Here is a 15,009-nt window from a genome sequence, read left to right as displayed (position 1 = left end):
GTGAACGGAGATGTTGAAGAATCAATTCAGTTGCCAGCATTTGAAAATGGAGCAATTTCACCTAAAAATCCCTTCTGCCTTCCCTTGAAACACTGGAAAATCTGACATGGAGCAGTTGCCTCTTTGGTTGGATCTGAGCCCACCTGTTCCCTAGGGGTCCCACCTGGCCCTCTCCACTTGCTTTGGTCCCTACGTCAGGATTTCAGGAACCAGAGACCTAAAACTGCCAGGCTGCATCTTTCCTCCCTAACAGCAGGTGTTCATTTATCGAGCATTCGCCAAGTGCCGGGCCCAGAGCTGAAGAAGAGGATGAATCAGGTGGGATGGCATTTTTCTGCAGGTTAAAGATGGCCAGCTGTCAGCTCTGTTTCATATATGGTTCAACCAACCCTTTGCTTGTCTACGTCATCTGATTTATAAAACACATTTCATAAACAGGGAAATGGAGGCTCGGTGTTCAGCCACTTGCCCAAGAAGTCAGTAGGGCTGCCCGTTTCCAGCCCGCGTCCTAACCACGGCATCGTGCCATCTCCACTCCTTCCTTTCTCCTCCTCCCCTAGCCCTTCCTTGTCTTTGATTCTGGAAACTGACCCAACTTCATGAATGTCAACAAATCAAGCCTTGAGAAAATGTGGCAGACACCATCATCCCACGCGGCAATTGGGAATGAGGGCGTGGGCAGCGCACCTTGGTCAAAAGGCTCTTCTTCATGAGGGCTGGCAGCACCTGCTCCGTCACCTCCATCCACTGCTCATACTTTCTGTCTTCATACTCCTTCATTGTCTTACCCACTTCCAAATATTTTTGTTTGACCTATCAAAGAATTCAAGCAACCGTCATTTTGTCCTTGAAAATAACATTTTTCATCTCGCTCTACAGATAATTTATACAAATTATAAATATAATATATAAATTATCATAAACATTAATTTTTATACAATTTTTTTTTTTTTTTTTTTTGGAGACAGAGTCTCACTCTGTCGCCCAGGCTGGAGTGCAGTAGCACGATCTCAGCTCACTACATCCTTCACCTCCCGGGCTCAAGCAATTCTCCTGCCTCAGCCTCCTGAGTAGCTAGGATTACAGGCACATGCCACCACGCCCAGCTAATTTTTGTATTTTAGTAGAGACAGGGTTTCACCATGTTGGCCAGGCTGGTCTCGAACTCCTGACCTCAGTTGATCTGCCCACCTCAGCCTTTCAAAGTGCTGGGATTACAGGTGTGAGCCACTGCACCTGGTCATTTTTATATAATTATATATAAACATTTTTTCATATCTTTCTACATAATTTTGTATACATAAATTATAAATATAATAGTTAATATAATAATTTAATATATAGTTATATAATATTAAATAATATAATATATTATTATATATAAACACATTTTGAAAAAGGAAGTCAATAGATTTTCCCAAAGCTTGGAGAGTTGGTCTGCGATGGTGATATAGCACGGATCTGTGTCCTCCCAAATCTCATACTGCATTGTAATCCCCAGTGTTGGAGGTGGGGCCTGCTGGGAGGCAACTGGATCATGAAGGCGGAATTCTCGTGAATGGTTTGCACCACCCCTCTTGGGACTGTCCTGGTGATGCTGAGTGAGTTCTCGGCAGATCTGCTCATGTGAAAGTGGGCAGCACCTGCCCCTTCACTCTCTCTTGCTCCTGCTCCCACTGTGTGAGGTACCTGCCCCCACTTTGCCTTCCACCATGATTGGGAGTTTCCTGGGACCTCCCAGGAAGGCTACGCTTCCTGTACAGCCTGCAGAACTGTGAGCCAATTAAACCTCTTTTCTTATAAATTACCCAGTTTCTTTATAGCAAAATGGACTAATATAGTTGATATAACTTGAAATCTAGGTTGACTGGCAGCCTTCTGCAAACCACAGTCCATGAACTGCCTTGGTCTCTACCCATGAACTAAGAACAGCTTTTACTTGAAGAGAAGGAAATTATTTAGATGATTAAAAGGAAATCAAAAGAACAATAATGCTTTGTAACTCAAGAAAAAGATATGAAATTCAAATTCAGCATCCATAAATAAAGTTTTATTGGACACAGCCGTGCCTGTTCAAAACGTATTATCTGGGGGATACTGTATTGCAGCAACGACAGGTTGAGTCGTTGCAGAGAAATTGTCCAAATCCCTAAAATATTTACTATCTGGATCTTCAGAGAAATGGCTTACCAACCTCTGCTATATAACATACAAAAATCCATGGGTTGGGGGGTAAGATCATATTGAAAAGATGGTAGGCATCCTCCAAAGAAGCTGAAAATTCAGTACAGGAAGAAGCCCACATGACCGCATTCTGGAAGATGTCCTGTGTATTAAGATGCCAAAGAGCAAGAACACAGGCCAGGTGCAGTGGCTCACGCCTGTAAGCCCAACACTTTGGGAGGCCAAGGTGGGCAGATTGCTTGAGCTCAGGAGTTTGAGACCAGCCTGGGCAGGCAACATGGTGCAACCTCATCTCTACAAAAAATACAAAAATGGGCCAGGCGTGGTGGCCCGCACCTGTAGGCCCAGCTACTCAGGAGGCTGAGGCAGGAGGATCACTTAAACCCAGAAGGTCAAGGCTGCAGTGAGCTGTGATCGTGCCACTGCACTCCAGCCTGGGCAACACAGCAAGACCTTGTCTTTAAAAAAAAAAAAAAAGAAGGAACACAAAAGGTAGTTTACTATGAGCACGAATGCAAGGACAACAGAAAGACCCTCTAACTTATAGGCATGGGTCTGAAATTGAGCTGCTTCTCAAATGGGCAGCTCTAGATAGCGTGCTGCATGGCAGCAGCAGCCTGATCTAATGCTTCTTCTGGATGTGATCGGGGAGGGCAGCCAGTGTAGGATTAAAACATCAAATACAGGGCTGGGTGCTATGGCTTACGCCTGGAATCCCAACACTTTGGGAGGCCAAGGTGGGCAGATCACGAGGTCAGGAGATCCAGACCATCCTGGTTAACACGGTAAAACCCCGTCTCTACTAAAAATACAAAAAAAATAGCCAGACGTGGTGGCACATGCCTGTAGTCCCAGCTATTCAGGAGGCTGACGCAAGAGAATCACTTGAACCTGGGAGGTGGAGGTTGCAGTGAGCGGAGATTGCACCACTGCACTCCAGCCTGGGCAACAGAACAAGACTCCATCTCAAAAAAAAAAAAAAAAAACATCAAATACAAAAGGAGCCAATTCTAGCAAGAGCAACATACCTCCTGTCCTCGATCACTGTCCAGTATCTCCTGTACCTCTTGAAATCGGAGGATGGTGTGCTTAATCCGAAAGAACAGAGATCGTTCCCAGTATATTGCACCTGCTACCGGAGGGTGATTCTTATACAGTGGCGGATTTTCAAGGTTCTGGACAAAGATTTTATTAATGATGTCAATCTGAAAAGCAATCAAACGGCTTCTGTAAGTGATAAACGTCGCCAAGTCAGCCAAGAAAGATGAGATTTGAATCTTTAAGGAAACCAAAAGTGGAATGTCAAAAAATATTCTAAGATGCAGAATAGTGTTTTCACTGTTTACTTATTATTTACTACTTTTTCTTATGCTCTGTAGTAATCTTTTTTGTTGCTGCTGTTGAGACAGAGTCTCGCTCTGCTGCCCAGGCTGGAGTGCAGTGGTGTGATCTCAGCTCACCGCAACCTCTGCCTCCCAGACTTAAGTGATTCTCTTGCCTCAGCCTCCCAAGTAGCTGGGATTACAGGCGCGCACCACCACACCCGGCTAATTTTTGTATTTTTAGTAGAGATGGTGTTTCCCCACGTTGTCCAGGCAGGTATCAAACTCCTGACCTCAGGTGATCTGCCCGCCTCAGGGTCCCAAAGTGCTGCAAGTACAGGCATGAGCCACCGAGCCCGGCTGTAGTAATCTTTTCTTTAACATATGCAATGCTCCAAATTGCCTTACAATTACAGAGCATGCACACTGTGTATATTGGTTTGATCCAATTATTAGAAATCCTGAAATCTGTTCTAGACATGACCACAGTGTCAGACCTCTGGTTTTTTTTTAATTTTTAGTTTTTAGTTTTTGCGGGTAAAGTATATATATTTATGGGGTATAGGGCATGTTTTGATATAAACATGCTATATATACATAATAACCACATCATGGAGAATGGAGTGTCTATCCCCCCAAGCACTTATCTTTTGTGTTATAAACAATCCAATTATACTCTTTTAGTTACTTTTAGATGTACAGTTAAGTTATTATTGACTACAGTCACCAGACCTGTGTTTTTAAAAGAAGCATGTCTGAGCTCTCGCGGGGGTAATTAGGTGTGGCAGGCACAATGATGGCCTCCCAAAGATGTCCACGTCCTAATCCCCAGAAGCTGAAAATATGTAATATTACATGACAAAGGGGAATTATGGTTGCAGGTGGAATTAACATTGTCAGTCAGCTGATCTTAAAATAGATAAATTATGCTGAATTTTCTGGGGAGGTCCTATGTAATCACAAGGGTCCTAAAACGGGAAGGAGGAGGCAGAAAAGGAGGTCAGAGTGATTTGAAGTGAAAGTGGCCACCGCTGTCTTTGAAGATGAAAGGGAGCCAGGAACTTCTAGAATTTGGGGAAAGCAAAGCACTGAATCATCCCTAGAGACTCCCCAAAGGGAATACAGCCCTGCTGACACCTTGATTTAAACCCAGGGACACCCGTGGCAAATGTTTGACCTCCAGTACCATAAGAGAATAAATCTGTGTTGTTCTAAGTCACTGCATCTGTGGTCATTAGTTCCAGCAGCATTGGGAAACTAAGACATCAGGAGACCACCTTAGGCCTTTTTTTATACTACCTTATGCTCATCTAATCATTCCACATATTCTCATTTTGTCTTCTAAATAAGATTATAAGCATTTTTTTCTTTTTTCTTTTTCTTTTTTTGAGATGAAGTTTCGCTCTTGTCACCCAGGCTGGAGTGCAGTGGCGCGATCTCAGCTCACTGCAACCTCCACTTCCCGGGTTCAAGCGACTCTCCTGCCTCAGCCTCCTGAGTAGCTGGGATTACAGGAACCACCACCATGCCTGGCTAATTTTTGTATTTTTAGTACAGAGGGGGTTTCACCATGTTGGCAAGGCTGGTCTCGAACTCCTGACCTCAGGTGATCCACCTGCCTCGGCCTCCTCAAGTGCTCAGATTACAGGCATGAGCCACTGCGCCTGGCCAGCATTTTTTTTTTTAAGACAGGGTTTCACTCTGCTGCCCAGGCTGGAGTACAGTGGCTCGATCATGGCTCACTGCAGCCTCGACCTCCCTTGGCCCAGGTGATCCTCCCACCTCTGCCTCCCAAGTAGCTGAGACTATAGGTGTGTGCCACCACACCAGGATAATTTTTGTATTTTTTGCAGAGATGGAGTTTTGTTGTGTTGCCCAGGCTGGTCTCAAACTCCTGAACTCAAGCAATTCGCTGGCCTCGGCCTCCCAAGGTGCTAGGATTACAGGCATGAGTCACTGTGCCCAGCAGATTATAAGCATTTTTTGATCTATTTCTCCAACTAGATACTGACTTCTTTAAAGGCAGAATCTGCGTTTTGTTCCTCTCTCTATCTCTGTGCCTAACACCATACTTGAGACATGTGAGCACCAGATAAACTGTTCTGAGTTAATTATAAATACATATATGATCCTTGGACATAGTTAACTACGATTACTATTATTACCATGATTATTACTAACCCACTCAGGGCCCACCACAATGTGAGTAAATCATGATATACTTAATTCTTATTGAATTTCTCCACTAAATAAACAAATCCACTTTGGGTTACGTGTATTATGTAACATGCTAATTTAGGAAAATTCTAGTTTCTCTGAATTCAGATGGGAAAGACACACAATAGTGGGATTCAATTGTTCACATTTTGCCAAGTGTATTTTTAATGCTATGGCAGCTATCGATTTGTCAATTACCTCTTTACAGTACTGTGCAAGAATATCATTAAATTTCATCATCATTTGTCGATTAACAGCCTCCCGTGAACGAATGTGCTTAAATTTTAAAAGCATGTCAAATGCTGCTTCAGCGGATCGAAGTGTCTTAAAAGATTCATCAATAAAATGTTTTGCTTCTTTCTCAATAACCTGCAAAAAAATCAAGAAAACAACCCTCATACCCCTGTAATTATCCTGCCAAAATAAATGGTAAGAAATGAGAAAAAAAAAATCAGTTGCTTGGGACGGATTTCTATGGCGCATTAATGGAAGCTGGTATCCAATTTAAAGTGGCAGATTGGATATGTTGATTTCCTGCTCTTGCTCCCCAACCAGTTCAAAGGTAAAGGAAGTTTTTAAAGTATTAACTCATATAAACAAAAAATACGGGAGAGGATACAACAACAGAGGAGATAGTTCAGGAATTTTTAGTAAGAAAGTAACTAAGGCAGGGCAGGGCGCAGTGGCTCATGCCTGTAATCCCAGTACTTTGGGAGGCCAAGGCGGGTGGATCACGAGGTCAGGAGATCGAGACCATCCTGGCTAACAGGGTGAAACCCTGTCTCTACTAAAAATACAAAAACTTAGCCAGGCGTGGTGGCAGGCCCCTGTAGTCCCACCTACTCAGGAGGCTGAGTTAGGAGAATGGCATGAACCCAGGAGGCGGAGCTTGCAGCAAGCCCAGATCGCGCCACTGCACTCCAGCCTGGGTGACAGAGCGAGACTTTGTCTCAAAAAAAAAAAAAAAGAAAGAAAGTAACTAAGGCAGGTAGTTACAACCTAATGCTGAAAATAGGGGGCGCAAGTGAGTCCCTGTTTGTTCCTTGAAGAAACTCCAGAAAGCTTAGCATTTGGAGGCACTGGGCCCCAGGAAGGGGGTCAGTGTCCATGAAGGTGAGGGGTAAACAGGGAATCCCTTTCTCACCCTGTACAGCCAGGCCACTCTGCAGCCTCAATCCCTCCCATCCCCACTCCATTCTATAAAAGAGTGGAAGGTTAGTTCTAGAAAAATTAACTCAAGAATAACATCAGACTTCTAATATTGGAAGCCAGAAATCAATTTAAAAAACTTCAAATTTCTAAAGAAAGGTTACTTTCAACCTTGAATTCTATACCTGTTATTTCAGAATTCATACATACAAGACTCAAAAAATATATGTCTCATGAAACCTTACTTAGGAAGCTACTAAATGTGCTCCAGCAAAACGAAGGAGTAAACAAGGAAAGAGGAAGAGGTGAGATCTAGAAAACAGAAAATCCAACACAGATGAGAGAAGATAGGAAGTCCTAGGTCCTAGACTGCTTTGTAACAGGCTTAAAAAGCAAACAAGTCAGCCGGGTGTGGTGGCTCATGCCTGTAATCCCAGCACTTTGGGAGGCTGAGGTGGGCAGATCACTTGAGGTCAGAAGTTCAAGACCAGCCTGGCCAACATGGCGAAACCCTGTCTCTACTAAAAAACACAAAAATTAGCTGGGTGTGGTGGCACGCACCTGTAATCCCAGCTACTCAGAAGGCCAAAGCAAGAGAATTGCTTGAACCCAGGGGGCGGAGATTGCAGTGAGCCAAGATCACGCCATTACACTCCAGCCTGGGCAACAAGAGCAAAACTCTGCCTCAAAAAAAAAAAAAAAAAGGAAAAAAAAGAAAGAAAACAAGCTAGACTAGAGTAGGAGGACAATGAGCTCTGGGAGGAAGGCCTCTAGGTAAATAATGGCACTGATATGTTGAAGTATTTAGAGGCTATAGTTGATAGGTATGTGGCAGAGATATTAGAGAAGTTGGAAAAAATTAACAATGGGTACATAAATAACCAGGCAAATAAAAAACAAAAGCAATTATTAACTCCAGGAAAATTGAAGGGTTGGCCAAGAAAGGTATTGTAGTTATGATGGACTTCCCAGTTCAGCAATGAACAATATTTGCATAGACATAATAAGTAAACACTAGTCATTAATTTAACTAAAAGTTATGAAGAAACTGTGTTAGATGACAGAGAGGCAAATGGGATTAGGAATGGGACAGTCCAGCCTGTATCTACTCTGAGAAGTTAACAGAAGTCTAAATTAATAAATCAGAAAATAACCGCATCGGCTTGTTCTTAAAAAAACATGGGGGTTAACAACAAAAGAAACATCTAAAATTGTGGAAAACTACAGCGAGAATGAGGAAGGAGTTAAGCATGGAGCTGCTTTTTCTTACTATGAATCCTTTAGTATCACTTGATTAAGTGACTTTGATGAAGAGTTCAATCTATTTGGGAAGCTGAAGTAGGAGGATCACTTGAGGCCAGGAGTTCAAGACCAACCTGGGCAACATAGTGAGACCTCATCTCTATTTAAAAATTTTAAAAATTAGCTGGACACACGCTTGTGGTCTCAACTACTTGGTAGGCTGAGATGGAAGGATCACTTGAGCCCAGAAGGTTGAGGCTGCAGTGAGCCAGGATCACATCACTGCACTCTAGCCTGAGCAACAGAGCAAGACCCTGTCTCTAAAAAATAAAAAACAATAAAAGAAAACCAAAAAAAGGTTCAACTGAAAAACAAAATAATGCTTAAAATAGCAGCTGATAATAAATTAGATATAGTTAACATGGCAATGTCTAGATAACCAAGTAGAACTGTCTAGGGTTGTCCATATAAAAAGATGCTGTGAGGTTATAAAAACAACTGTGTAAGACATAAATGGGGATGCTCCTAATTATGCTTCCTGCATGAGACTGAAAAAGTGAGCGCGATGGGTCACTCTTCATGCTGTAGGAAGTGAAATCTGATTCTCAGCTGCAGCCTCTCTCTGATGGACTCTGCCTCCCAGCACCTCAGGCTATCACCTCCTGTATCATCTCCCCACTTTCTGCTGTTCCCCAGTCCAAAGCAGCCTATACTGTAGCCAGAAAAATCTTCCTGAAGTATAAACCTTGATTTTGTTTTTTTCACTTTTTTTTTTTTTTTTTTTTTGAGACAGAGTCTTACTCTGTCTCCAGGCTGCAGTACAGTGGTGTGATCTCAGCCAGCTCACTGCGACTTCAACCTCCCAGGTTGAAGGGATCCTCCCACCTCAGCTCCTGAGTAGCTGGGACTACAGGAAGGAACCACCATGCCTGGCTAATTTTTTTTAAGTTTTTTGTAGAGACGGGTGTCTCACTATGTTGCCCAGGCTAGTCTCAAACTCCTGGGTTCAAGCAATCCTCTCTCCTCAGCCTCCCAAAGTGCTGGCATGACAGGCATGAGCCGCTACACCTGACCTATAATTCTGGCTATATCATTCCTTGGTCAACCACCTTCAATGGCGCCCTCTTGCCTACTGAAGTAAGTCTCCTTCCTCACTCCAGTCCTCTTTGTTCATCACCAATTATTCACCCAACCCACCTTTCTAGCTTGATTTCCCTCTACTACCCATATGTGTTATGCCAAACCCCTCTGTTTGCTCTGCCTCGGACAATTCCTGTTTTTATCATGTCTGTCACCTCCATTCACACTGTTCCTCCCACCTGAAACCCCCTCTGCTGTCTCAGCCTCCTTCCTCGTCCCCATTTCCCCCATCCAAAGCTTCCCCAATCCCAAAGGTTGTTTCCAATTGGCTCTCCATGCCCTCGTCTTCTGACAAAACACAATTCTCAAAAACTCACAGGGTGCTTTGTGATTCTCTTGCCATATCTGGTTTACTTTTAACTTCACTCCTAGATAGGTGAACTTATATTGGACAAAACAAACTTTGTAGAAATGCTACTGTCTAGCTCAACTTAAACTTATCCCACCTGGAGAATGGGTGTGGGGACAAAGAAGATTGAGGAATGTTCATTTTTACCTTATGCACTTCTCCATTGTTTTTGTTTTTTATAATTAATAAGCAGGTATTACTTGTGATTTAAAAAAAAGACTCTAAGCATCCCTAAATAACCCAACAAATTTAACACAGAGAAAACATGGTGTCCACTCCCAAGATGGACTCAATGGACGTGTCACTTGCCAGAACTTCAATCTTGAATTCATCCATCACATATTTCCAGAACTGGGCGGACTTGATGCTGAAGGGGTCAAAGGTCAGGTTTTCCATGGGGGTGACTAGGCCATCCACTCTGCATAGGACATCATCGATGCGCTTGGGGTCCCCCGTCACTGCCTTTAGTTCTGGACCAAATATGTTATAAAATTCCTCCAAAACCTGTCCAATCAAACGGCACAATGAGGAGATTACATTTGGGTTTTCCTGTGAATATTAGAACTACAAATGGATAGCATATCGAGATTGACCTGGGGGCAAGAATCATGTCACACAGTAACCTCCTCCCGGACTAAGCCCTTCGGTACGATGCCCAAGGCACACAGGATAAGATCCAGGTCTGCACCTGCCTGTTCCTCCCCACACTCCAGCCACCCCCACCCTCCTCTGAGGCCATGGCCCTTTCTGCCTCAGGGCCTTTGCACTTGCAGTTGAAAGTGCTTCAGGGAGGCTGCAGCGGGCGGATCACTTGAGGCCAGGAGTTCGAGACAAGCCTGGCAAACATGGCGAAACCCTGTCTCTGCTAAAAATACAAAAATTAGCCAGGTGTGGTGGTGCATGCCTGTAATCCCAGCTACTCAAGAGGCTGAGGCAGGAGAATCACTTCAACCCAGAAGGCAGAGGTTGCAGTGAGCCGAGATTGCGCCACTGCACTCCAGCCTGGGTGACAGAGCGAGACTCTGTCTCACACACACACACACACAAAGAGGTGAGATGATAAACCACTGACGTAGTTCTATGCAGCGTTTCCACTGTTCTGGTAACAATGAAATACCCATGCACACACTAGCTATGGTGATTCCACATAGAAGTTAAATTTTTTTTGTTTTTGTTTTGAGACAGAGTCTCGCTCTGTCACCCAGGCTGGAGTGCAGTGGCACGATAGCTCACTGCAACCTCCACCTCCCAGGTTCATGCAATTCTCCTGCCTCAGCCTCCCAAATAGCTGGGATTGCAGGCGCCCACCACCATGCCCAGCTAATTTTTGTATTTTTCATAGAGACGGGGTTTCACCATGTTGGTCAGGCTAGTCTTGAACTCCTTGACCTCGTGATCCACCCATCTTGGCCTCCCAAAGTGCTGGGATTACAGGCGTGAGCCACTGCATCTAGCCGAAAAAGCTTCATATTTTTAATTCCTTTTTTTTTTTTTTTGAAGCAAGGTCTCACTCTGTTGCCCAGGCTGGGGTACGCTGGCGTGACCACGGCTCACTGCAGCCTCAACCTCCCAGGCTCAAGCCAACGTCCCACCTCAGCCTTCTGAGTAGCTGGGACTACACGTGTGCACCACCACACCTGGCTAATTTTTGTATTTTTTATAGACAGGGTCTTGCTATGTTGCCCAGGCTGGTCTCAAATTCCTGGGTTCAAGGGATCCTCCCACCCCAGCCTCACAAAGTGCTGGGATTACAGGTGTGAGCCATTATGCCTGGCCTATTTGAATTCTTTTTACGGCATTTTTTTTTCCTGCCTTTGAGCATAGGGCATTACCTCCCTCTGGTGCTGGGCACTGCTGCACCGCCGCACCGCAGCCGGACCTGCTTTGTACTCGCTGGGGTTCCTCTAGCAGGAAGACATCTGAGTATCCAGCACACAGTGAGTTCTCCATGAATGCATTTAGAATGAAGGGGTGGGTGAACCTTTAGGAGACAAGGGCTGTGGCTAATTCAATCGGCCACTAGGCACTTTGTCCATCAATTGAGCTCTGGGAAGACTGGGCCTGGCTTAGGGAGAGAGTGAAGAGAGGTCTCAGACTGGCCTCTTGAGGGATTCCAATATTTAAGGGGAAGACAGAGGAGGGGAGCTTTGCAAAAGACACGGAGAAGGAGTGGCCAAAGGGGTCAAAGGAAAGCCAAAAAGCAGGGAGAGGGAGGAATGTCAGGGAAAGCAACAAAGAGTCGCAAAGCTCTGGTGTACTCTGGTCCATTCTGGTACATTCTAGTATATTCCGTATGTTCTTTCTTTGAAGGGCTTCTCCCTGCCAGGCCCTTTCGGATGCCCAGCTCCTACCTGACACGGAGGGGGCCACTGTCAAAAGCCAACTGCCTTCTTTGGGGCAAATTCCGCCGGCCTTCGCCCAGCCCCTACCTGCAGAATGTCGGAGAGGTCCTGGCAGATGGTGGCCATGTAATCCGTCCTCTCGAACAGCCGCTTCCGGTCAAACTCCCACCGAGCTTCCCTCCCCGAAGCCTCTATCTTGGCCCGGGTGTCAAAATAGGCCTTTTTCCACAGCCTGAGGGTGTTCCTGGCTTCCAAGGTTTTGTTTTGGGCACTCGCTCGATTTTCTCTGCGAAGCCAAGAGATGCTGTGATGGGAGGAGGGCGGAGCTCCGGGTCCGAGCCGCACTCCCCCGCTGGGGAGCCAGTGTCCCGTGAAACTCTGACCCGGGCGCCCCCTGGTTTCACGGCCTCATCGGAAAAGGCAAAGGCGGAGCGGGCGAGCGGCTGCCCTGCCCCATGTGCAAGGGCGGGAGTCCCAAGCTGCGAGGTTCCCGTTGCAGCCGCCAGCCTACGTGCAGGGCTGGGGCTACCTGGTGACCTCGCTCCCTACACCAGAAGGGGCAGGCGGCCTTGGCCCCAGGCCAGAGGTCAACAGCGGCAGCTGCAACACGGCGCAGGACAATGCCTCCATTTGGGTACCTACTTCACCTATGCAGATAGATAGAAACGGAGATCTAGCTATGCAGGTAGATACAGAGAGAGAGAGACCTAAATAAATAGATATGGATACATATAGATATAGATAGATAGCTATCTATAGATAACAAAAAGTCATATAGTGTCTGATTCCATTGATATGCTACCTATATAAATACATATACATAGATAGACATAGATACCTATCTGTATAGATGGATATAGACATAGATACCTATGTACAGATATAGATAAATATAGATATCTATCTAGATACATATAGATAGATCTACATAGATATCCAGATAGATCTATCTATCTAGATAGAGCTCTAGATGATGATATAGATACAGATATAGACAGGTGCAATCTCGGCTCACTGCAACCTCCACTTCCTGGGTTCAAACGATTCTCCTGCCTCAGCCTCCTGAGTGGCTGGGATTACAGGCGCCCACCACCACACCCGGCTAATTTTGTGTACTTTCAGTTGAGACAGGATTTCACCATGTTGGCCAGGCTGGTCTTGAACTCCTGACCTCAAGTGATCCGCCTGCCTTGGCCTCCCAAAGTGCTGGAATTACAGGCGTGAGCCACCACACCCGGCCTCATCTATATAGATATTTTTTAAGAAAGTGAAAAAAGTTATCTGTCTCCCTTAGCATCCTCCATCATCTCCCTACACCCTCAAGGGTGGTTCCATCTCAGCCTCAGTCTCTCCAGGTACAACTGGGGAAGAACGTTGCAGTTAAAACAAAATTTCATATAGATACATATGTATATGTGTGTGTGTGTGTGTGTGTGTAACAAAATATATCTCCATACAATGGAATATGGAATATGATTTAGCCATAAAAAGGAATGAAGCATTGATCCATGCTACAATGTGGATGAACCTTGAAAACGATGCTAAGTGAAAGAAGTCAGACATAAAAGTCACATAGTGTCTGATTCCATTCATATGCAAAAGATACCACGCTGTATGGTTCCCAGGACTTGGGCAATTGGGGAGAGGTGGGGAGTGACTGCTAAAAGGCACATGTTTTCTTTTGAGGGATGAAGAACATGTTCTAACATTGATAGTGGTTACGGCTGCACAATTCTGTGAATATACTAAAAACAAAAAAAAAATGAATTGTACTTTTTTTTTTTTTTGAGACAGAGTCTCGCTGTGTCACCCAGGCTGGAACGTAATGGTGTGATCTCCACTCACTGCAACCTCCACCTCCCAGGTTCAAGCAATTCTCATGCTTCAGACTTCCATGAAGCTGGGATTCCAGCCCACCACGCATGGGGTTTCACCATGTTGGGCAGGCTGGTCTCGAACTTCTGGCCTCAAGTAATCCGCCACCTTGGCCTCCCAAAGGGCTGGGATTACAGGTGTGCACCACTGTGCCCGGCCATAAGAGCCAGTGAATTGTACATTTTAAGTGAGAGAATTATATGTGAATTATAGCTCAATAGGGCTGTTTAAGATATAAAAAGTAAGAAGTGAAACAAAACAAAACAAAAAAATGAACGCTACGGCTTCTTACTTGAACAAAGTCCGCAGGTTGACCACTCGGCAGACTCTCTCGGCGATTTCCCAGGCGATGCGCTCCATGAGGGGAATCATCCTCTCGTCTTTGTTGTAGTGTCGGGAGATGATCCATACCATCCGCAGGGCACTCATCATGGCGGGGATGGTGTCCAGGACCACGTGGAAGCCAGACCCGTGCGTTATGTTCTGACCAAGAGAGGAGAGAGCCACGTAAGAGCCCTTAGCCTTGGGGTCCAAATAGTTTCATAAAACAGTAAGCATGCAAGAAGTTTCACTCTTTTTTTTTTTTTTTTTTTTCTTGAGACCAAGTCTGGTGCCCAGGCTGGAGTGCAATGGCACAATCATGGCTTACTGCAGCCTCGACTCCCCTCCGGACTCAAGTGATCCTCCCACCTCAGCCTTCCAAGTAAGCTGAGAATACAGGCATGCACCACTACACCAGCTAATTTTTTATTTTTATTTTTATAGAGATGGGGTTGCACTATGTTGCCCAGGTGAGCAGACTTTTTTTAATCTCTTATAATAATAACTCAAATAAATAATGGGCAAAAGATTAAAACAGACATTTCACCAACAATATGAAATTGACAATAAGCACATTAAGTACATAAAAAGTTGTTCAGTCTCACTAGTTGTTAAAGAAATGCAAATTAAACCACAATGACTATTATCAGAAAGACAATAACAAGTGGTGGTGAAGATATGGAAAAACCAGAACCTTCGTGTATTGCTCTTGAGAATGTAAAATGGGACAACCACTTTGGAAACAGTCTAGAAATTCCTCAAAAGGTTAAACAGTTACCATATGACCCAGCCATTGCACTCCTATGCATAATACATGAATAATTAAAAACACACATCCACACAAATCCTTGTACAAGAATGTTCGTAG

At 44.7% G+C, this 15,009-nt stretch overlaps 1 protein-coding gene across 1 annotated transcript in view; it reads right to left on the bottom strand.

The window, feature by feature from the left end:
- The window catches only part of DNAH10 (dynein axonemal heavy chain 10), a 168,315-nt gene that overhangs the window by 131,815 nt on the left and 21,491 nt on the right, over positions 1 to 15,009 (bottom strand). The window contains exons 9-14 of the mRNA XM_054443987.2: positions 14,113 to 14,303; positions 12,033 to 12,231; positions 9,913 to 10,107; positions 5,922 to 6,092; positions 3,213 to 3,389; positions 688 to 813 (exon numbers count right to left, since the gene is read on the bottom strand). Of these exons, the coding sequence (XP_054299962.1) occupies positions 688 to 813; positions 3,213 to 3,389; positions 5,922 to 6,092; positions 9,913 to 10,107; positions 12,033 to 12,231; positions 14,113 to 14,303 (1,059 nt within the window). The remainder of the gene's footprint in view (positions 1 to 687; positions 814 to 3,212; positions 3,390 to 5,921; positions 6,093 to 9,912; positions 10,108 to 12,032; positions 12,232 to 14,112; positions 14,304 to 15,009) is intronic.

The sequence above is a fragment of the Pongo pygmaeus genome, chromosome 10 (assembly GCF_028885625.2).
Source record: "Pongo pygmaeus isolate AG05252 chromosome 10, NHGRI_mPonPyg2-v2.0_pri, whole genome shotgun sequence".
In the NCBI taxonomy this organism is placed as follows: Eukaryota; Metazoa; Chordata; class Mammalia; order Primates; family Hominidae; genus Pongo; species Pongo pygmaeus.
The sequence above is the reverse complement of the archived record's forward strand: the minus strand, read 5'-3'. Positions and strand labels throughout refer to the sequence as shown.